Here is a 22,684-nt window from a genome sequence, read left to right as displayed (position 1 = left end):
ATTCTCCCGTATCATTCCTACGGCTCCCTGTCCCCGCTGGTTTCCACGCTTCCCCCTACAGGTACGTTCGAAATGGCCAATTTTATGGCAAAAACTGCATGTAACTCCTTTTGCGGGGCATCTGTCCAAATGTTCTCCGGTGAAGTTTTGTTGATTGCAGTTATAGCATCTATTGTTATTGGGAAAGTTTCTACCTCGATTCGATCCTCGCCCTTGGTAAGAGCCCCGGCCCCTTGCACGATTGTTCCGATAACCTCCACGGATTATTTCGACTGGTTCCAATTTTATCTGGATCCCTCCGCCGCCTCCTGATGTCGATCCTTGGGCCCCCACTGATCCCGTGGCAACATAGGATGAAGCATACTTGTTTCCCCTCTCGTACGAGAGCTATCCGGTAAACCTCCTCAGGTGTTTTCGTCGACCTGCATAGTTCCTTTTGTGCTTCACGGTTATTCATGTTGACAATGAATACGTCTTTTAGTATCCGGTCCTCTAGTGTTCCAAAGTTGCACCGCGCCGCCAATCCACTTAGTACGGAATGGAATTGCTCCAAACTTTCATTGATAAACTGCTTTCGAGAAAGAAGTTGGTTTGTCACATATGTCACATTTCTTTCTTTCTTAAATTCCGTTTCCAGTGCGTCTATCATTTGTGGGTAACGAATCGTCGAGAGATCCAGATGCGGTCGTCTTTTGTGAAGTTCATCCTGCCCTTTTTCCCCCAGACACAAATGCAGATTTGAAATTAGTACTTGTTACGATTCCAGTCAATTTTTCCCGTCTACTTCCTCAGGTAAAGCAGTAACGTGGGCGGCTGTGAGAGTCGTGGCGTAGTAATAGTTCTTCGGGTTTATTGAGTGCTTAGCAACCATTCCCCGTTGGAATCTGTTAATCCAAAATTCCCACATCATTGGCGGTTCCGTGCATTTCGCCGGCCAGAATCCCGTGACGCCCAGTGGATTCTTTCCGGCACCTGAGACTGCTGGCTGCGCCATGTTGAAAAGGGTAAAACGATAGTCGTCTAATTGTTAATACCAGTAGAAGAGATAGTCAACTTAATCTTACAAAGTTAGCATAGAGAGTGGTTGAGAACAGTATCCAAGGGTGACAGATTGTTCCAAGGACAAACACCTACTAATCAATTAGTCTAGCACCGAGAGTGGACATTTGATTGACAGCTTCCGAAATGAACTAAATTACTCTATACAACACAACTTTGAATAATTTTCAACTCAAATATCTTGCCAACAAAACTTAAGTGAAGTTTCATCTGTGATTAATTTTCCTGAATTGTGGGATTTTGAAATTTGCTGACTTGGAAACAGTAACGAGCGATTTATTTTGTGTTATCAACGAGTACGTGGCTATTTAATCCGACTCAGAAATTTTTCTTGTTGTTTCGACTTTTTTTGCTAGTGGGGGTTTTTTTTTTCTTCAGACGAATTTCGACTTTTTAACTAGCCATTTTTGAAATTCAAAAGCTATTGTTGTCCTGAGCTTAAATTTGAAAAAATAATTTACCTGTTAACCTTTTTCGTAAAGTTATGAGGGTTTAAAGAGTGCTATTTTGGCCATTTTCACCAATTTGGGACAATTAACGCGCGATGTAATTCGCGCTTTTAACGCGTAAGCGGAGATTTTATCCGTCTTAGAAATCGTTCCAAATTGGTTGACGGAAGCTTATATGCCATAATTTAATTTGTTAATAGGCGCAAAATCTATCACTTTTTACTTAATATGACGTGTGGGGGGATGTTTTCACATAAAATCTCAAATCGGAACTTGAAAGGCAATCGGAACTTTCAGGGCTTCGCCCTGATACGAGCAGTCTTGTTTGATTTGTGGCTGCTTGAAAAAGTTAACATGTTGCTAGGCCTTAATCACAGCAAAAATTTGGATTCACGGCCAACTTGAACAGTTGCTAAACAAAGTCTTGAAATTTGAATTGGCTAGGTCCTTTCAAATAGTTAGAAAGTTATATTTAAAAAATAAACTCCTTGTTCTGGAACTGAAAACTGACAAAGAGGATAACTATTTTAAAAAAGCCATACCCATTTCGAAAAATATATAGTAACTTTCTTAAACCATGAAAAATAAGATTTGAGAAGAAATTTTTTAACTTCAACTTTCAAACTCAATTTGTTGTTTAAAAGGATGGTTGGGTCACAAAATCAAGTTTTCGAAAAAACTTTGACAGAGTTGCTACAGAGCGTCATAAAATTTAGGTTTTATCCTATCTTTGATTTGGCTACTGGTTTTTTTTCGATTGAAAACTGTAAATTACTGCTTCTATGTTCCGGAACAAAATTTTTTCAAAGAGGATAAACAAAATTTGATTAATTGTTTTTGGAGAAAACTTCAAAATTAATTTTCAATCAGTTTTAAGGCACACTTTTAATTTTATTTTTTGAAAACACTCTGAATATTTCTGATGCTCTGAGCTCACATTTAATCGAAATTTACCGTTGACCAGTTTTCATAAAGTTGTGGGGTTTTAAAATTTGTTTAATCTAGCAATGAGGGTGTTTTTAACTCCTTTTTGTGCTCTACAAAGCGTGTGGAGGAAACAGGAAACGTTTTTTAATACTAGCAAGCCCGACTCCATTAATCCATCGAATCGAAAAAATTAGTTGTTGTGATCCAGCTATTGAAGCAAGGAAACTTTGAACAAATTCAAAAAAAGCATATGGTAAATTTGAAATGTGTTGTTCTTAAATTCGATTGATTTTACGCAAAAAATGATGAAGACACAACTTGCTGCTTAGAGTTTTAGCAGAATTACTATGGTGCAATTTGTTTTTTGGCGCCCAAAATTTTACTCCAAAATAGTTTACTCATGGCTTGTAAAGTACAACTAAAGTAAAGCTATCAATCATATTAACAAATGGAAATTTATTATTTTAAAATTGTCTTTTTTGTTATCAAACAAAACAAAAATTGGTTTATTCGTTTAATAGGAGATTATAGTCTTTTTAATTTTGTTGAGCTCTATAAGATGAAATTTTGAGGTAATTTTGACTGAGTAGATTCAGCTTAACTTTAGACTGATAATTTTTTTGGGCTAAAATGTTGTACACCAGTTTCGAAGAAAATTGGACCATATTATTTCTGCAAAAATTCTAACAAACGTTTTCTCTTTAAAATTTATGTCTCAACAATTTCATTACAAGAAAAACGCGTTTTTAATTTCCAACTTTTGTGTTTTGTCCGGAAAAATCAAATCAGCGCTGTATTCCAGGTATGAGATTTTAGAAAATTAATTCAAAAACTCATCAGTTCGTGAAAAAAAGTTTGCAAGATAAATATTCTTCATATGAAATAGTTCAAGTTATTTCATAGACTGAATCGGTTTGCAAACAATTAGTTTTTTAAGCATGGAAGTTGCTGTTTTTAAATGATCCATTTCATTCTGAAAAAGAATGAATCTATGTAAGCAAAAACTTGGACAGAATGTGAGCAGGTTGTGTCTCGCTTTGAAGTTAAGTCGAGTTCATCTTGTTCAAAGAATTTCAAGTTTTTTCTGAAGGACCTCCAGAATACTCCAGACTCAAGAATGATTAAAACACTGAGCGCGATGGTTGCTCTGAATGATTCTTAATCGTTTCGATTTCAGCCATCTTGAAAAAATAAGGCCATTCGTTCCGTCTTGACAAAATTAATCCCCAAGATTTATGCTACCACGAAAACTGCCAACCTTAAATTTGTTGGTATCAGGTCCTCCCTGGTCAAACCCATCTTTTCCCATGTCTTTATCGGCATTGCACTGACTACTGCTCCTGTGTCTAGGAGTCCTGTTACTCCGATCTTCTTTCCATCGGTGTCTAGCGGATGCGCAGTCTCGTCTGTTTCATATCAAATGTGTACAGCATCCTGTTCCATCATGCGGTCATGACCATTTCTACGGACCTTCAGCTCTTTCTGACCCAATCATATCTGTCTTGTTTGGTCATTGTCCGTCGTGACATAGGTCTTGGTGTAATTACTTATCCCATCCACATTGAGCATCACTTAATATGGTCCGTAGACTTCCACATAATGCCCGTGGAGTTTCAATGTTCGAGTGCCACCCGTCGCTAACAAGGCTTGCACAGCCCTCGGTTCAGTGCATGGCTCTGCTTGTCTCAGATAATCTGAATAAATATCCAGATACATCTTGGTTAACTCTGATGGTGCACTCAGATTACTTCCGGCGTGCCTTGCTGGTTTTAACGTCTGACAAGCCCTCTCATGCCATGGGTGCTCATGAATAATCTGATTTAAACTGACCCTCCAGGTTGCAAAAGAAACACCTGAGGCCGAGTTTTGCAATCACTCCTCTCAAAAACTGCTTCCCGTGAACATCCCGTTTGATTGTTCATATCTGTTGTTTGAGGCTCTGAAATTTCCCTCCTGTCGCAGTCGCTGGGCTGGTTCAACTCGCATGTGCGTCACATCTTCCACTCGCATGTGCGTCTGTCTCGCGTAGGTCGTTCGTTCGAGATTGGCCTACTGTCAATAGAGCCTCCTCTGATGTTCGTGTTAATCCTAGGCTGCTGACTCCCAGTGGCGCTACAGGAGTATTTTTCCATTTTGAATCGAAGGTCCTTCGTACTCTGCCTTCTCTAGTTCCTCCAGTGTGTTTCTTGACCTGATAAAACTAGTCGTTCCTTATTGCATGTCCTAATTGGTCATTGTCATGAACTTTTGTATTCCATCAACAGTCTTGTTTATGATTCTGACCGCACGAAATTGATCCAAATAGTCATTCTCCATGTTTGCGGATGCCTCGTTTTCATCAGTTGATTTGCTCAAGCTCACTTGAGTCTCAGAGTCATCATTTTCTCCATTGTCTTTTTTTGGATGTCGACTTTAGCGCCAGTTCCCTTTGCCATTGTAAAGGGAAATAAATTTCCCAAATTGTTTTTTACTTGTTCCGAAAACCAGGAAGATGTTAACTTTTTTATGTCAACCCAACCATCATGGTGTTGCCATTAGGTGAGCCTCCTATTGTTGGATTTTCAATCTAAATGTCGGAAAATTCCGACATTTCTTCTAAATCAAAAAGCCCGGTCTAAGTAGCAAATTTATGGCCCTCTTATATGGGAGTAGATTCACTTGTTAATCTCCTGGTTCCGTATCCTTCAGTTCCACGTCCCGCTTGATTTTCATCCTGAGCAGGGCCCGGATGATTTTTTTTCCAATTTGTCCTTTTGTCTTCCGAGACCTTCTGACTCCTTGTTTCAACCATTTCGCCCGAAACTTTTCTCCCCTTCTTGTTCCGAGTCTTCTTGGTTTTTTCCACAAAAAGATCAATCTTCGATTTCGTTTGTTTCATCAATATAAGCTTCTTGGAGCTATCATTTAGCTTAGGTATCCTCAACTTGTCTAAACTCATTTTGGTTTATCTTTTTTTACTGCTCACTCACTTGATTCGCTTGCTACCGTATTTGTTGTCTGACAACAGATAACATTAACACAAATCGATAGTGTCCAAAAAATTTAACTGAAAAATTTTATGATAAAAATGCTAGCACATCTGATGATGTCAATATCTTTAAACGATAGTGCACTCGCTACCCAATCAATAACAATGAAAATTAATAAGTTATAAAAAATCAAAAAAAAATTCTTCAACTCGAGAAAGAAAGAATCAAAAAATGCTTGTGTATTCCAATTGGTCTGTCGCTATTTAATAGTTGAACTGGTTTTTTTAAGAAAGATTTTTCTCTGTTTAGTGTAGCACTAAGCAGAGAAAACTTGAAGTCAGTATCTTTCTCAAATGGGCGACTGTTGCACCCACAGAGTTCTGTGTTACCTATCTGCCTTCGGATTGCCCGAGCTAGACCTACTAAAACTCTCACGGCAATAACTTTTCAAAAAATTTAATTTGGGAATCCGGTCCGAATTTAATCAGAGTCGAATTTGCAGGATGAAGGTCAAGCAGGACGTGGAAACAAAGGAAACTTGCTCAGGAGATTAACGAGTGAATCTACTCGCGAAGAACAGGGCCATAATTTCGCTAATTTGACCGGGACTCTTTATCGAGAAGGAATGTCGGAATCGTCCAAAATTTCGATTGAAAATCAAGCAGTAGGAGGCGCAACTACTGACAACACCATGATGAATGGGGTGACAGAGGAAGCGGCAACATCTTCCTTGTTTTCGGAACAAGTAAAGAACAATTTGGGAAATTTTTTTCCGTTTACCATGGGAAAAGGAACTGGCGCTAAAATCGACACTCAAAAAGAGGATGAAGACAATGGAGAAAATGATGACTCTGAGACTCAAGTGAGCTTGAGTTAATCAACTGATGAAAACGAGGCATCCGCAAACATGGAGAATGGCTATTTGGATCAATTTCGTGCGGTCAGAACCATAAACAAGACTGTTGATGGAATACAAAAGTTCATGACAATGACCAATTAGGACATGCAATAAGGAACGACTAGTTTTATCAGGTCAAAAAACACACTAGAGGAACTAGAAGAGGCAGAGTACGAAGGACCTTCGATTCAAAATGGACAAATACTCCAGTACCAAACGGAGTCTAGACCAGTAACAAACTGGATAGCATGGGTGAGCAGAATGAACAAATCTCAATGAGATTGAGTGAACTGGGAAGATCAGTTCATCTTGAAAGAAAAAGCCTGCGGAGGAAATAAATCGCAACAGACAGGATGTTAATAAAATCGAGAAACGCTTAAAAGACAGGAAAGATGTCGACTCTGCCAAGAAATTGTCCCGAAAGACAAGGGAGGCTGATGAAAGAGAATAACGATTGAGAGGTGACCTGCAGACTCTTGGTACTCTCGATACAAGGAGGGACGCAATGATTGAAAATAGCACTCAGGCTATAATGGACAGATTCGATGGCCTCCTGGTAAAGAGGAGCGGATCTAGAAATAGAAGAGTACACTAGAGAGACGCTAGCAGAGAGCGGAGAGTGATTTCTAACGAGCATCCAAACAGAGGACGGACGTATGGGTCCACAAGAGGAAGGGGTATTTCATCCTGTAGCGCCACTGGGAGTCAGCAGACGAGAATTATCACGAACATCAAAGGAGGCTCTATTGGCAGTAGGCCAATCTCGAACGAACGACCTACGCGAGACATACGCTTATGCGAGTGGAAGATGTGACGCACATGCGAGTTGAACCAGGAAAAAGCTCAGCCTAGCGACTCCGACAGGAGGGAAGTTTCAGAGCCTCAAACAACAGATAAGAACAATCAAACGGGATGTTCACGGGAAGCAACAGCGATAGCCACAGCGCTCGAACCTCTTAACAGGTCCCTGGAGACGTTACTCACAAGGTTATCCAGGACCAATGAGCGCAACGAGAAGTCTGAAAAGGTGTTCAAGAAGTTTATGTTAAGGTTGAAAGGATGAACCCGACGGTTGTGTAGATATCTGGATAGAGTATTGAAGCTGCATTTTGAGGAAAAAGAGTGGACAGAAAAACAAGAAAACAGTGCGGTCACCAGCAACTAGGAAGGGCAGGCCCTGAATTGCGCGATGGCCAAAAAGCAATACAGCGGGATACTGAGTTACCCCTTCCTCTTGTGGACCCATACGTCCGTCCTATGTTTAGATGCTCGTTAAAAATCACTCTCCGCTCTCTGCTAGAGTCTCTCTAGTGTGCTCTTCTATTTCTAGATCCGCTCCTGTTTACCAGGAGGCCATCGAATCTGTACATTATAGCCTGAGTGCGTTTTTCAATCATTGCGTTCCTCCTTGTATCGAGAGTACCAAGAGTCTACAGGTCACCTCTCAATCGTTATTCTCTTTCTTCAGCCTCCCTTGTCTTTCAGGATAATTTCCTGGCAGAGTCGATATCTTTTCTGTCTTTTAAGCGTTTCTCGATTTTATTAACATCCTGTCTGTTGCGATTTATTTCCTCCGCAGGCTTTTTTTTTTCAACATGAACTGCTCTTCCCAGTTCACTCAATCTCGTCCGAAACTTTTCTCCCCTTCTTGTTCCGAGTCTTCTTGGTTTTTTCCACAAAAAGATCAATCATCGATTTCGTTTGTTTCATCAATATAAGCTTCTTGGAGCTATCATTTAGCTTAGGTATCCTCAACTTGTCTAAACTCATTTTGGTTTATCTTTTTGTACTGCTCACTCACTTGATTCGCTTGCTACCGTATTTGTTGTCTGACAACAGATAACATTAACACAAAACGATAGTGTCCAAAAAATTTAACTGAAAAACTTTATGATAAAATGCTAGCACATCTGATAATGTCAATATCTTTAAACGATAGTGCACTCGCTACCCAATCAATAACAATGAAAATTAATAAGTTATAAAAAATCAAAAAAAAATTCTTCAACTCGAGAAAGAAAGAATCAAAAAATGCTTGTGTATTCCAATTGGTCTGTCGCTATTTAATAGTTGAACTGGTTTTTTTAAGAAAGATTTTTCTCTGTTTAGTGTAGCACTAAGCAGAGAAAACTTGAAGTCAGTATCTTTCTCAAATGGGCGACTGTTGCACCCACAGAGTTATGTGTTACCTATCTGCCTTCGGATTGCCCGAGCTAGACCTACTAAAACTCTCACGGCAATAACTTTTCAAAAAATTCAATTTCGGAATCCGGTCCGAATTTAACCAGAGTCGAATTTGCAGGACGAAAGTCAAGCAGGACGTGGAAACAAAGGAAACTTGCTCAGGAGATTAACGAGTGAATCTACTCGCGAAGAACAGGGCCATAATTTCGCTAATTTGACCGGGACTCTTTATCGAGAAGGAATGTCGGAATCCTCCAAAATTTCGATTGAAAATCAAGCAGTAGGAGGCGCACCTACTGACAACACCATGGTGAATGGGGTGACAGAGAAAGCGGCAACATCTTCCATGTTTTCGGAACAAGCAAAGAACAATTTGGGAAATTTCTTTACGTTTACCATGGGAAAGGGAACTGGCGCTAAAATCGACACCCAAAAAGAGGATGAAGACAATGGAGAAAATGATGACTCTGAGACTCAAGTGAGCTTGAGCAAATCAACTGATGAAAACGAGGCATCCGCAAACATGGAGAATGGCTATTTGGATCAATTTCGTGCGGTCAGAACCATAAACAAGACTGTTGATGGAATACAAAAATTCATGACAATGACCAATTAGGACATGCAATAAGGAACGACTATTTCAGGAAATAAGGAACGACTACATGCAGGTCAAGAAACACACTAGAGGAACTAGAAGAGACAGAGTACGAAGGACCTTCGATTCAAAATGGACAAATACTCCAGTACCAAACGGAGTCTAGACCAGTAACAAACTGGATAGCATGGGTGAGCAGAATGAACAAATCTCAATGAGATTGAGTGAACTGGGAAGAGCAGTTCATCTTGAAAGAAAAAGCCTGCGGAGGAAATAAATCGCAACAGACAGGATGTTAATAAAATCGAGAAACGCTTAAAAGACAGGAAAGATGTCGACTCTGCCAAGAAATTGTCGCGAAAGACAAGGGAGGCTGATGAAAGAGAATAACGATTGAGAGGTGACCTGCAGACTCTTGGTACTCTCGATACAAGGAGGGACGCAATGATTGAAAATAGCACTCAGGCTATAATGGACAGATTCGATGGCCTCCTGGTAAAGAGGAGCGGATCTAGAAATAGAAGAGTACACTAGAGAGACGCTAGCAGAGAGCGGAGAGTGATTTCTAACGAGCATCCAAACAGAGGACGGACGTATGGGTCCACAAGAGGAAAGGGTATTTCATCCTGTAGCGCCACTGGGAGTCAGCAGACGAGAATTATCACGAACATCAAAGGAGGCTCTATTGGCAGTAGGCCAATCTCGAACGAACGACCTACGCGAGACATACGCTTATGCGAGTGGAAGATGTGACGCACATGCGAGTTGAACCAGGAAAAAGCTCAGCCTAGCGACTCCGACAGGAGGGAAGTTTCAGAGCCTCAAACAACAGATAAGAACAATCAAACGGGATGTTCACGGGAAGCAACAGCGATAGCCACAGCGCTCGAACCTCTTAACAGGTCCCTGGAGACGTTACTCACAAGGTTATCCAGGACCAATGAGCGCAACGAGAAGTCTGAAAAGGTGTTCAAGAAGTTTATGTTAATGTTAAAAGGATGAACCCGACGGTTGTGTAGATATCTGGATACAGTAAGGAAGCTGCATTTTGAGGAAGAAGACTGGACAGAAAAACAAGAAAACAGTGCGGTCACCAGCAACTAGGAAGGGCAGGCCTTGAATTGCGCGATGGCCAAAAAGCGATACAGCGGGATACTGCCAAGAAAATCTTCGCCTCGCCAGAGCCATTCGAGAAGAACGTGTCAACGCTCTTATCGCTCAGGGTCATCTTCTTTCAATATTACTGACCGCTCTTTGGATGCTGTCGCACGCTTCTACCTTCTGATTGTTGCTAGCCCAGATGGTGAGGTCGTCTGCAAAAATGGAGTTTCTGACTTCGTCGGGGAGGTATTTGGCAATGGTGTTGATTTAAGGTTTCCCCATCCTGAGCAAAGGGATGATGGTGGCGTTCCTCCAGGGTTGTGGCACTTCAGCCTCGTTGAAGAACTGGTCGTATTACGAACGCATTAAAGAACTGAATCTATCATCGCTGGAATACAGAAGGAAAAGAGGGACAATGATAGAAATGTATAAAATCTGCTATGGTTTGTATGATAGGAATGCCACTGCGGGACTATTCGAGCGGAATGATAGGGATTCTAGAGGTAACGCATGTAAAGTAGTAGTACGTAAAGCAAATCTAGAAATGCGAAAAAATTTCTTCACGATTAGAGCACCTCTCGACTGGAACAATCTGCCACAGGAAACAGTGCAAAGCAAGACCATCGACGAATTCAAGTGGAAACTGGACAAACATTGGAAAGCGATTGGAATTGACATGTACGAATTCGAACGGAGACAGGAAAAAAAAACATTCGAAATGACCACAAGAGGCACTGCCTAATGGTCATAAAAACTTGACTTGACTTGACTTGAAGATGGACAGCAATTCCTCTTTCGCGGCCGGCCCGAGGTCCTTGAGGAACGTCGGCGAGACCTCATCACGACCTGCGGCACCTCTACTTCTCATCTTTTTGATGGCGCGCTTCAGGTCATTCATTTTGAAGTCGGCTGCCGCGCATTCGTCGCCGCTAGGGGCTTGCATCCATCTCTTCGCTTCTTTGATGCGGTCGCGTTCTGTTTTGGTGAGCTCCAGTATGCTGTCGGTAACAGTACGCAACCGGAACGCCAACATAGCGAGGAAAGGAAGTTCGTCAGAGTGACCGAGGAAGCTCGTCAGAGTGACCACAGACCGCTGCTGGATCGCCACTATCGAGGAAGCTTGTCTGAGTTGAATTATCTGTAAATGCTTTTGTTGGTATCTCGGTATAAAGTGAAATTAAGTAGTAGTAGTAGTATGGATCTCAGCTTCGTTTCTATATGTTTGTCATATAATCTTGACAATTGTATACAACGAATTTCTGCCACTTGACTAGTCATATGTCTTAGTATCATTATCGTCAATGATGATGTCAGTTTTCAGACATCGCAAATTCTCAAATAAATTCAGGTTTTAATTTTGACTTTTCCATAAAAATATTTCCACTTCCCTTCACTACCCAAAGGACTGCACCTACCGGAATTACGGAATAGCTTGCCTTTTGCACTAGCCGTTGGATTAATTTGAAAGTAGACTAATTGACTTCACTTCACTATTAAAATAAAAAAAAAATTGGTTTCAATAATTTTTCCTGAAAACATAAGTTAATTTAACCCAGCTACGTGGAGAGCAACCGGAATTGATGTGAGAGACATGACAGGAATAGGATATTACGATGAAAAATCCACAAAAGGCGCACTGCTTACCGGTTATGAAAACTTGACTAGAGTTTTTTTTCAGACCTGTGCTGAGCAGAAATGGGAATAGCTGAAAAAATTTCCGAAATCGAGTTTGAAATAAGCCGTACACAGAAAAACAAGAATACAGAGTATCACTTGGGTTTATTGAAGGCTAAACTAGCAAAATATCGTCAACAGTTACTGGAGCCTAGTGCAAAAGCTGGAGTTAAAGGAGATGGTTTTGATGTTATGAAATCAGGGGATGCACGAGTTGCACTGATAGGTTTTCCATCTGTTGGAAAATCGACAATTTTATCGAAGCTAACAAAAACGCACAGCGAGGCTGCTTCATACGAGTTCACCACTCTTACATGCATTCCCGGTGTCATAAACTACAATGGAGCCAATATACAGCTTCTAGATTTACCAGGAATCATTGAAGGTGCCGCACAAGGAAAAGGCAGAGGAAAACAAGTAATAGCTGTTGCAAGAACTGCTGATTTGGTAATGATGATGCTTGACGCATTAAAAGGTAAATATAAATTTTATGGCTCAAGAAAAAACAACGGAGTCATGATGCCTAAAATTAATTGAGTTATGATTTCCGTCTTTTCTTTTAAAATCTTTTTTCCACGCAAAACTAGGTACCACAAAATTGGGTCGAGTCATATCTATCTATTATATATTTAAATGCGGGTTCACTATCTCGCCATGTTTAAGCTTTTTCAACGTATTATTTTTGCATGTTTAACAAAAGAATTTTTTCCACGTTTAAGCTATAACGTATATTGCAATGGTTAAGATTTTTTTTTTCGAGTTTGAATTCAGTGTTTATTTCACCAAGTTTGAAATTAGCAACCCTGGCGAAAATTCAAATTTTCAAACTTGGTGAAATAAATCTATTATATATTTAAATGCGGGCTTCACTATCTCGCCATGTTTAAGCTTTTTCAACGTATTATTTTTGCATGTTTAAGCTATATCGTATATTGCAATGGTTAAGATTTTTTTTCGATTTTCCAGTTTGATTTTAGTGGTTATTTCACCGAGTTTAAAATAAGCAGCCAATATTGGGATCCTGTCCGGATTCACCAAGGGGTTGCGAATTACGCCTCCAATTTTGAATGGCCAAATTTTTTTCAGTTAACGATATAAGACGATTTTGGTGATTTTTTCAAAAAATTTTAGAAAACTCAAATTACGAAATGATTTTAAAAACTTGAAGTTTACTATTAAGGATGGCGAATCTTGCCTCCAATCATGACTGCTCAAATCCTTGCAGTTTTCGAGATACGACGTTTTTTGTGATTTTTTTCAAAAAATATCAGGAAACTTAAATTAATTATTTTTCAAATTTTGAAATTCCCAACCCTGTAATTAGGTGCTGTCAGAGTACTCTCTGAGAGTACTGTCATGGATTGCGAATCTTGCCTCCAAATTTGACTGCTCAAATCCTTGTAAATTTCGATAACATTTTGAGGCTCTGCCAGGGAACTCCAGAAGTTGTAAATTTCGCAACGAAAAATGACTTCTCAAATCATTTTAGTTTTCGGGATATGACGTTTTTTGTGATTTTTTTCAAAAATTTTCAGAATACTTAAATTAATTTTGTTTCTTCTAATTCTGTTTTTTCTTGAAATTCACAACCCTGTAGTTGGGGGGCTGTCAGAGTACGTTCAAGGTGTCAGGGGTTGCGAATCTTGCCTCCAAATGTGACTGCTTAAGTCTGTTTTTGAGATATGACGTTTTTATGGTTTTTCAGAACGTTTTTCTGGAAAGTTCAAGTTTGAAGATTCTCAAAATTTGAAATTCCCAACGCTGTATTTGGGTTCTGTGAAGATACTCTTAGGTGTTTCAAATTTTTCAATCCAATGCGACTGCTCATCTGCTTTTAGTTTCCGAGATGTGGCGTTTTTTGATGTCATTTTAGAATGTTTCAAAGAACTTCCCAGTTTGCAATATCTGCGGGTCTTCATAATTTGTTAAATAGTCGAAGCAACGGAGGTGCGTTACCCGCTATTGTCATAATAAAGCCCTTTTATTCGTGACTCCATCTATATTTTAAAATTTTGTCGAAATAAACCGGTTTGAAACGTTTGATTTTTGGTTCAATTGTATAGTGAGTAAAGCAAGCTTGTTTTGCTCAAATAAATTTTATTAAGCTCTAAAAAGAAGTTTTAAAATTATAAAACCAGCTTTTGTAGTGTGAGTTTGCGCTTCAGCAACACAAAACTTCCAAAAAGTCTGAATAACTGTTAAAAAAGTTTTTTTTTTTCGTTTTGTAAGTCGCAATTTTGAAAAAAGCAATCCTGTAGTTGGAAACTGTGAGGGTAATCACTTGGGTTGCTAATCTTGTCTCTGAATAGTACTTCTCAAATCCTTGTAGTTATCGAGATATTACGTTTTTTAGAACTTTTTCGAAAAACTTTGATATAAAAAATTTAAAAAGTTTGAAGATCTCAATCTTATAGTGTGAAACTGTGAGGCACTCTTAATTTCGACATATGACGTGTTTTATTTTTTTTTTTTCACAGAAAACTTAGATTACAAAAACTTCAAAAAATTTAATTTCAATAGAAATATTTTTAAAAAAGTATTGAAATTCTCAACCTTGTAGTTGGGTACTGTTAGGGTAATCTCAGGAGTTTCGTGTTGCAAATTTTAAATCCGGTTGCGACTGCTCAAATGCTTTTAGTTTCCGAGATTTCACGTTTGTAATGTCTTTTTTTAATGTTCAAAGAACTTAGATATAAAAAAATTCACAAAATTGTATGGTTTCCCAACTTTTGAATTAAAAAAATTGATTAACTTGACAAAATTTGAAATTATGAACCCTGTACTTGGGTGCTGTCAGAGTACATTCAAACGATGCAATTTTTTTTTCTAATAACTGCGGCTTTTGTGAGTTGTCATAAATTCGAAACACTGGTTAAGATTTTTTACGATTTTCCTGTTTGAAAGGAGTGTTTGTTTCACCAATTTTGCAATTAGCGACCCAATAGTGGTATGCTGTCAGGGTTTCCCCGGGTGTTTCGATTTTGGCCCTCAAATTTGAGTAAACAAATCCTCCTAATTTAAGAGATACAGCAATTTTCGAGATTTTTTAAAAGTTTCGAGAAAACTTAATTTTTAAAAATTTCTGAAAATTTGAGATTCTCAACTCCGTAGTTGGGGGCTGTCAGGGTACTCTCAAGGGTTGCGAGTCTTGCCTCCAAATCTCACTTCTCAGGTACTTGTAGTTTTCGAGATGTGACGTTTTTTTATGATTTTTTCAAAACTTGTCAAAAAACTAAAAAAAAATTCAACATTTTTGAAGATATCAATAAGAAATTGTGAAGGTACTCTCAGGAGTTGCGAATCTTTCATTTGAATATGACTGCTCAAATCCTTGTAGTTTTCGATAAATTTTTGAGGCTCTGTCAGGGTACTCCCAGAAGATGTAAGTTTCGCCACCAAAGATGACTTCTCAAATCCTTGTATTTTTGGGATATGACGTTTTTTGTGATTTTTTTTCAAAAAGTTTTCAGAAAACTTAAATTAATTTTGTTTCTCTAATTTTGTTTCTTCTTGAAATTCAGATTCCTTAAGTTGGGGGCTGTCAGAGTACGGTCAAGATGTCAGGGGTTGCGAATCTTGCCTCCAAATGACTGCTCTAGTCTGTGTTTTTGAGATATGACGTTTTTCATGGTTTTTCAGAAAGTTTTTTCTTGAAAGTTTAAGTTAGAAGTTTCTTAAAATTTGAAATTCCTAACGCTGTATTTGGGTTCTGTGAGATTACTCTCAGGAGTTACAATTTTTGCCTTCCAATGCGACTGCTCATCTGCTTTTAGTTTCCGAGATGTGGCGTTTTTTGATGTCATTTTAGAATGTTTCAAAGAACTTCTCAGAATTTTATCGTTTTTCAAAGTATAAGTAAAAAAAATCCTGTGGTTGGGTGCTGTCAGAGTGCTCTCAAATGATGCATATCTTATTTCCAATATATGCGGGTCCTTATAATTTGTTAAATACTCGAAGCCCTTTCATTCGTGACTCGATCTATATTTTAAAATTTTGTCGAAATAAACCGGTTTGAAACGTTTGATTTTTGGTTCAATTGTATAGCGAGTAAAGCAAGCTTGTTTTGCTCAAATAAATTTTAATAAGCTCTAAAAAGAAGTTTTAAAATTATAAAACCAGCTTTTGTAGTGTGAGTTTGCGCTTCAGCAACACAAAACTTCCAAAAAGTCTGAATAACTGTTAAAAAAGTTTTTTTTTTTCGTTTTGTAAGTCGCAATTTTGAAAAAAGCAATCCTGTAGTTGGAAACTGTGAGGGTAATTACTTGGGTTGCTAATCTTGTCTCTGAATAGTACTTCTCAAATCCTTGTAGTTATCGAGATATTACGTTTTTTAGAACTTTTTCGAAAAACTTTGATATAAAAAATTTAAAAAGTTTGAAGATCTCAATCTTATAGTGTGAAACTGTGAGGCACTCTTAATTTCGACATATGACGTGTTTTATTTTTATTTTTTTTTTCAGAAAACTTAGATTACAAAAACTTCAAAAAATTTAATTTCAATAGAAATATTTTTAAAAAAGTATTGAAATTCTCAACCTTGTAGTTGGGTACTGTTAGGGTAATCTCAGGAGTTTCGTGTTGCAAATTTTAAATCCGGTTGCGACTGCTCAAATGCTTTTAGTTTCCGAGATTTCACGTTTGTAATGTCTTTTTTTAATGTTCAAAGAACTTAGATATAAAAAAATTCACAAAATTGTATGGTTTCCCAACTTTTGAATTAAAAAAATTGATTAACTTGACAAAATTTGAAATTATGAACCCTGTACTTGGGTGCTGTCAGAGTACATTCAAACGATGCAATTTTTATTTCTAATAACTGCGGCTTTTGTGAGTTGTCATAAATTCGAAACACTGGTTAAGATTTTTTACGATTTTCCTGTTTGAAAGGAGTGTTTGTTTCACCAATTTTGCAATTAGCGACCCAATAGTGGTATGCTGTCAGGGTTTCCCCGGGTGTTTCGATTTTGGCCTTCAAATTTGAGTAAACAAATCCTCCTAATTTAAGAGATACAGCAATTTTCGAGATTTTTCAAAAGTTTCGAGAAAACTTAATTTTTAAAAATTTCTGAAAATTTGAGATTCTCAACTCCGTAGTTGGGGGCTGTCAGGGTACTCTCAAGGGTTGCGAGTCTTGCCTCCAAATCTCACTTCTCAGGTACTTGTAGTTTTCGAGATGTGACGTTTTTTTATGATTTTTTCAAAACTTGTCAAAAAACTAAAAAAAAATTCAACATTTTTGAAGATATCAATAAGAAATTGTGAGGGTACTCTCAGGAGTTGCGAATCTTTCATTTGAATATGACTGCTCAAATCCTTGTAGTTTTCGATAAATTTTTGAGGCTCTGTCAGGGTACTCCCAGAAGATGTAAGTTTCGCCACCAAAGATGACTTCTCAAATCCTTGTATTTTTGGGATATGACGTTTTTTGTGATTTTTTTTCAAAAAGTTTTCAGAAAACGTAAATTAATTTTGTTTCTCTAATTTTGTTTCTTCTTGAAATTCACATTCCTTAAGTTGGGGACTGTCAGAGTACGGTCAAGATGTCAGGGGTTGCGAATCTTGCCTCCAAATGACTGCTCTAGTCTGTGTTTTTGAGATATGACGTTTTTATGGTTTTTCAGAAAGTTTTTTCTTGAAAGTTTAAGTTAGAAGTTTCTTAAAATTTGAAATTCCGAACGCTGTATTTGGGTTCTGTGAGATTACTCTCAGGAGTTACAATTTTTGCCTTCCAATGCGACTGCTCATCTGCTTTTAGTTTCCGAGATGTGGCGTTTTTTGATGTCATTTTAGAATGTTTCAAAGAACTTCTCAGAATTTTATCGTTTTTCAAAGTATAAGTAAAAAAAATCCTGTGGTTGGGTGCTGTCAGAGTGCTCTCAAATGATGCATATCTTATTTCCAATATCTGCGGGTCCTTATAATTTGTTAAATACTCGAAGCCCTTTCATTCGTGACTCGATCTATATTTTAAAATTTTGTCGAAATAAACCGGTTTGAAACGTTTGATTTTTGGTTCAATTGTATAGCGAGTAAAGCAAGCTTGTATTGCTTAAGTCATTTTTATTAAGCTCTAAAAAGAAATTTTAAAATTATAAGACCAGCTTTTGTAGTGTGAGTTTGCGCTTCAGCAACACAAAACTTCCAAAAAGTCTAAATAACTTTTAAAAATACAGATTTTTTCTTTTTTTTTCGATAAATCTTGATAGGCAACTTGAGTCATTTGAAGAAAATGCTTGGCTTAGTTTTGGTCCCTTTATCTTCTCCCTACACGCCAAAAAATATCACAAGTTTTAAAGCTTGTTTTACGCTTGCGATTAGCGATACTTGTTCATGCGTTTTTCGGGGGACTTATTTATCATACTTGTACTAATTGCTACAGTTTGGAGGTTATCCAATGAAAAAAACTCAAATCTATTGGTGATTTTTATCTTTTTTGATAGGTGATATTCAGAAAGACCTGTTAACGCGGGAACTAGAAGCGATGGGGATTCGATTAAATACAAAAAAGCCAGATGTTTATTTTAAACTGAAAAAGACAGGCGGTGTGAAGCTGACATCTATGGTTCCACTGACAAATATATCTGAAAAACTAGCTCAACTTATCTTGCACGAATACAAAATTCATAATTGCGAATTAGTTATTCGCGAAGACATTACCACCGACCAGTTGATTGACGTCATTTGCGCCAACCGAATGTATCTGCCTTGTATTTATGTCTACAACAAAGTGGATCAAATCACAATTGAAGAAGTGAGTCGTATATTACTACTGGTCGTTTACCGGTCGAATTTAATTTTTGAATTTACATGTCACCAGGAATTTAATAAAAAACAGGGTTTATGTTAGTTACTGAAGCAAATAACTTATTTTTTTAAAGGTTGATAGAATAGCACATCTTCCTTACTGTATTGTGACCAGTTGTGAAATGGGCCTGAATCTGGACTACCTGCTGGATGTAATGTGGGATTACCTCGGGTTGATCATGATATTCACAAAGAAACCAGGTAATAAACCAGAGTTGGACAATGAAAACGGAATCATCTTGAGAAATGGAACCAACGTTAAAGGTGTTTGCCGATCTATACACAGAGACTTAGCTGACCAATGCAAGTATGCTCTTGTGTGGGGAACAAGTGTCAAATTTTCTCCACAGCGAGTGGGTCTTCAACATGTAATGCATCATGAAGATGTAATTCAAATTGTAACAAAATGAACTCGTGAATTTTTCTAATAAAAGATACTTAATTTAAAGATTTGACAAAACGGTTTTCACTTATGGGTAGGTTCAGGGGCGGATTTAGGGGGAGATGAGGGAGGATGCCACTTTCCTTCAGGGAGTCGACCCATAATATACTAATTTTGAAAGGGAGCGCGCGCCAAAACGCGATTTTTTTGTTTAACGGGATTTTTGACCTGGCTTTTCAAAAATGTGTTTTTTTTTCAGAAAATTTGATGAACGTAGTGCAGACTCTTATATAGGTCGCGATAATTTTTTTCGCGGTTTGACTTTTGGGTTGTTTTTAAGTTCACTTCTTTTCCTTTGTTAAAAGGAAGGCAAACTCCTCTATCGAACAGCGAAAGTGTTAATTCTATTGTGGAAGTGTAATTATGTAAATTGCGGAAGTGTAAATTATCGAACCGCGAAAGTGATATTGAAAGACTCTTTGGATGAAAATTGAATAAAAGGATGACATACGACGATGTTACTTGATGCAAACCTATTATAGCGAAATTGTGATAATTAACACCGTGGAGAGTGCGCGCGGAAATGAAGTTCTTCGAATTGGGTTCAGAATATAATTGAAAATTTTGCTTGAGACATATTACTTCAAATTAGATAGGATTAAACTGCGACTTCAAGAACAAGAGAAAAGGGGTAATGCTGAATTAAACATGAAACAATGATGTACCAGAAGGTTCCGACTACAAAAGTAAAACACAAAAAAATTGAGTTTTTTTTATTGCTCAAAATAGTCCCGGCACATGCTTTTCACCAGAATATGACTTTCAAATAGATTAGAAGCCATTTATTTGTGCAACATAATAATAACCCTTGCGATAGAATTTTTCCCCCGTAAATAACTTTAGGCACAGAATGGTCAAAATTACAAATGGTAAATGTAGGGTCATGTTATTTACACAAGCAAAGCTTGTGTTATAGTATAAGCTATCTTTTTTTCCAACCTAAGTTGCAAATATTGTTGCGGCGCAAATGTTGCGACAAATTGTAATCAATTTGAAAGTGTCCATTTTGATCAATAACCAGCTATTCAGTACAGCCAATGCTAAGGGTATTAACACAGACTATTTTATTACAAATAGTACTTTAATTTCGAAGTATCGTGGATCTGTAGCGTAGAGGTAGGGAAGAAGACCCTGAACAAAATAAGAGGGTTCGAACCTGGGCAGGGTCGGATGTTTTTAATGAACTTTTTTCGTATACTAGTTAAAATGCGTCCGCTCTATAAATTGATGCATGTTAGTTGATAAGTTTCTTTTTTTTTCAAATTGACTGATACTGCTAATGCGTCATAATTGGCTTGCGTCACTTAACAATTCAATAAACTCATAATTGGATTGTGTCACTTCAGAAATTTTGTAAAGTTTCACTCATTCAGTTTTTTCCAGTAGCGTTATCGGTCAAATTTTTGCTTGTGTATGCGAAGTGCAATTTCGACTCTATGTTAATTCTACTTTCTTTGTGTCTTCGGCACGCTTGGTTTGGAGGTAACGAACACGCGAACACGCCTGGTACGACGAAGGTCTATGGTTCGAATCTGACAGGACCTGTTTTTATTTTCAGACGTGAAATATTCCGCTTCACAAAAAATTGTCGGCTTTATTCATGTCTGCTTCTGCGACGAGCAAAAAAAATTGTGTATGCGTTGCTTTCATTTGAGAGTGAGGGGGTTTATTAACTTAAGTGTTGTTTTTTTGTCGTCCAAAAGGTTTTCTGTCAAGGTAATTTTCGGCTTTGTTGTCGTTTGGTAAGTTTGTTGCGCTGGCGCTGAGCGCCGTTCAGCCGCTGTTTTAAAATCGTTGTTTTTTAATAGACGAATTGTTCCCAAGTAGTGTTGAATTTAAAAAAATCTCATCTTGGAAGAAACCAAAAATGTCAGTTAAATTTGATTGAAAGTGTTAATGGCGGTATTGGAAAAAATTGCGATTATGATGTACTTTTCATTTGATAGTTGGAATATTTCTTTGTATTTGGGCGCTGAATCACGACCGACAGTTTTTAATCGGATACCGCACAAGTATTCCTTCATCAGATTTTTGAGGACCCTGATTTTGTGCGAGCGCTGAATCATCCTGACGAAAGGGATCAGATGAAACGATAAGCTGCCCATTTGACAGAAAAAATAGTTATTGAGTAATAATAAGTTTTTGAATTCGACAAAAACCTATTCTACCAAGAAGTTTCACTAATTTGATTCTACAATTAACTTACCTGCGAAAAAGAGTTGAAAGATTCCAAATTTGTTCACGGGATGTCCGGGTTGTTAGATTTATAATTGCTTTCGCGGGCAGTCAATATACAGAAAAGACTAAGTTGAGAAAATTGAAAAATTTATCGGAAGATGAGTACTGAACTTAAGGAGGCGTTCTAGATAAAATGAAAGTCAAACATCCGCATTCAGCGCAGAATTAAAATTAATAAAAATTGCCCATTCGGCAGCTTTAAAGCGGCCAAATGTTAGCGGAGTATCAGAAAAATTTGAGTGAAATAAACAACAGTTTAATGCGTGTTTGACCTTTTTCAAACAACTTGTGTCTTTTCGAAGAACTACACGAATATGTATTCTTGGCTAATTTTTTATTCAGACAAATGTAGGCAATTGAAATATTAGTTTTTAATTAAAATTTTTATACGAAATGAAAGTATCGACTCTCTGAGTTCAAACTCAAAGACATAAGACTTTTCATCTGCAACCCTTTTCTGTAAGGTTTTGATGGTTTGCGTGTCTCGGAATGTCCCGGACTACAAATGCGCGCGTTGAAGAAAATATATACGACGCGGAATATGTAGCGTGAGTGAGTCTTGCATATCGAATTATCCAATGTTCCAAATTGAATTGAGTCAAGAGAATTGGTCAAATTAAATCCCTATAGGACTCAAGTTTTATGTTGGCTGTCATGGGATGAATAATAAACAAGTTCAAAATTTATAGGCAATCAAATTTTTCTTCACGAAAGCTATTTGGGACCATCTACATTGCGGTAGGAACCTTCAGGGCTGCGCCCTCATATACGAGCAGTCTGGTGACCGCCCGACTAGCATGAAGCTCCATTAGCGTACGTTCAAAAACATGAAAATTTATTGACTAGAATAGTTTTGATAATTTTCTCAGAAACAGAAAAGAACAAGAAACATCCATTTAAATTGAAACTTGCATTTCTGAGAATAGATATGTTTAGGGGGAGGATGTTAACTTGCCTAACTTTGGCTCTGAGTTCAAATTTTCAGCCAATCGGAATAGAGAGTTCTACACGCAGCGCTCAGCAAATTTAATTTACATCGAACGCTGGGGTGGAGGATCTTAGCTTGGTCTATTTGAGGGGAGGGAGAGGGGGTGTTTTTTAGGATGTTAACTTGATCCAAACTTTGTATCACATAAATTGTGATCAGTTGGGGATAATTTGTGATCAGTCACAATTTGTCTCAGCGAAGGATTTAGAAAGGGAGCATATGACACCAACCACCGCCCCCAGGGATTTGATCCCATAGCCGCACAAAGAGTCCCTCTTTGATACTATTTTGCGACCTTCATTTTTTTTCTGATCGAACCTATAATTGGAATGTATATTTGATACATATTAAGTATA

The 22,684-nt window shown here is 37.8% G+C and overlaps 2 protein-coding genes across 2 annotated transcripts in view; both read left to right on the top strand.

The window, feature by feature from the left end:
* LOC134842554 (choline transporter-like protein 2) overlaps positions 1-22,684 on the top strand; it is a 546,776-nt gene that overhangs the window by 202,617 nt on the left and 321,475 nt on the right. The gene's annotated exons all lie outside the window — the stretch shown is intronic.
* Positions 11,865-19,123, top strand: LOC134842555 (uncharacterized GTP-binding protein C02F5.3-like). The gene is made up of 3 exons (XM_063858949.1): positions 11,865-12,331; positions 18,297-18,607; positions 18,735-19,123. Exons 1-3 carry the CDS (start codon positions 11,878-11,880, stop codon positions 19,068-19,070), a joined length of 1,101 nt encoding a protein of 366 aa, XP_063715019.1. The 5' UTR covers positions 11,865-11,877; the 3' UTR covers positions 19,071-19,123.

Source organism: Symsagittifera roscoffensis, chromosome 3 (assembly GCF_963678635.1).
Source record: "Symsagittifera roscoffensis chromosome 3, txSymRosc1.1, whole genome shotgun sequence".
NCBI lineage: Eukaryota > Metazoa > Xenacoelomorpha > Acoela > Convolutidae > Symsagittifera > Symsagittifera roscoffensis.
Note: the sequence above shows the minus strand (reverse complement) of the source record. Positions and strands in the feature narration are given on the sequence as shown.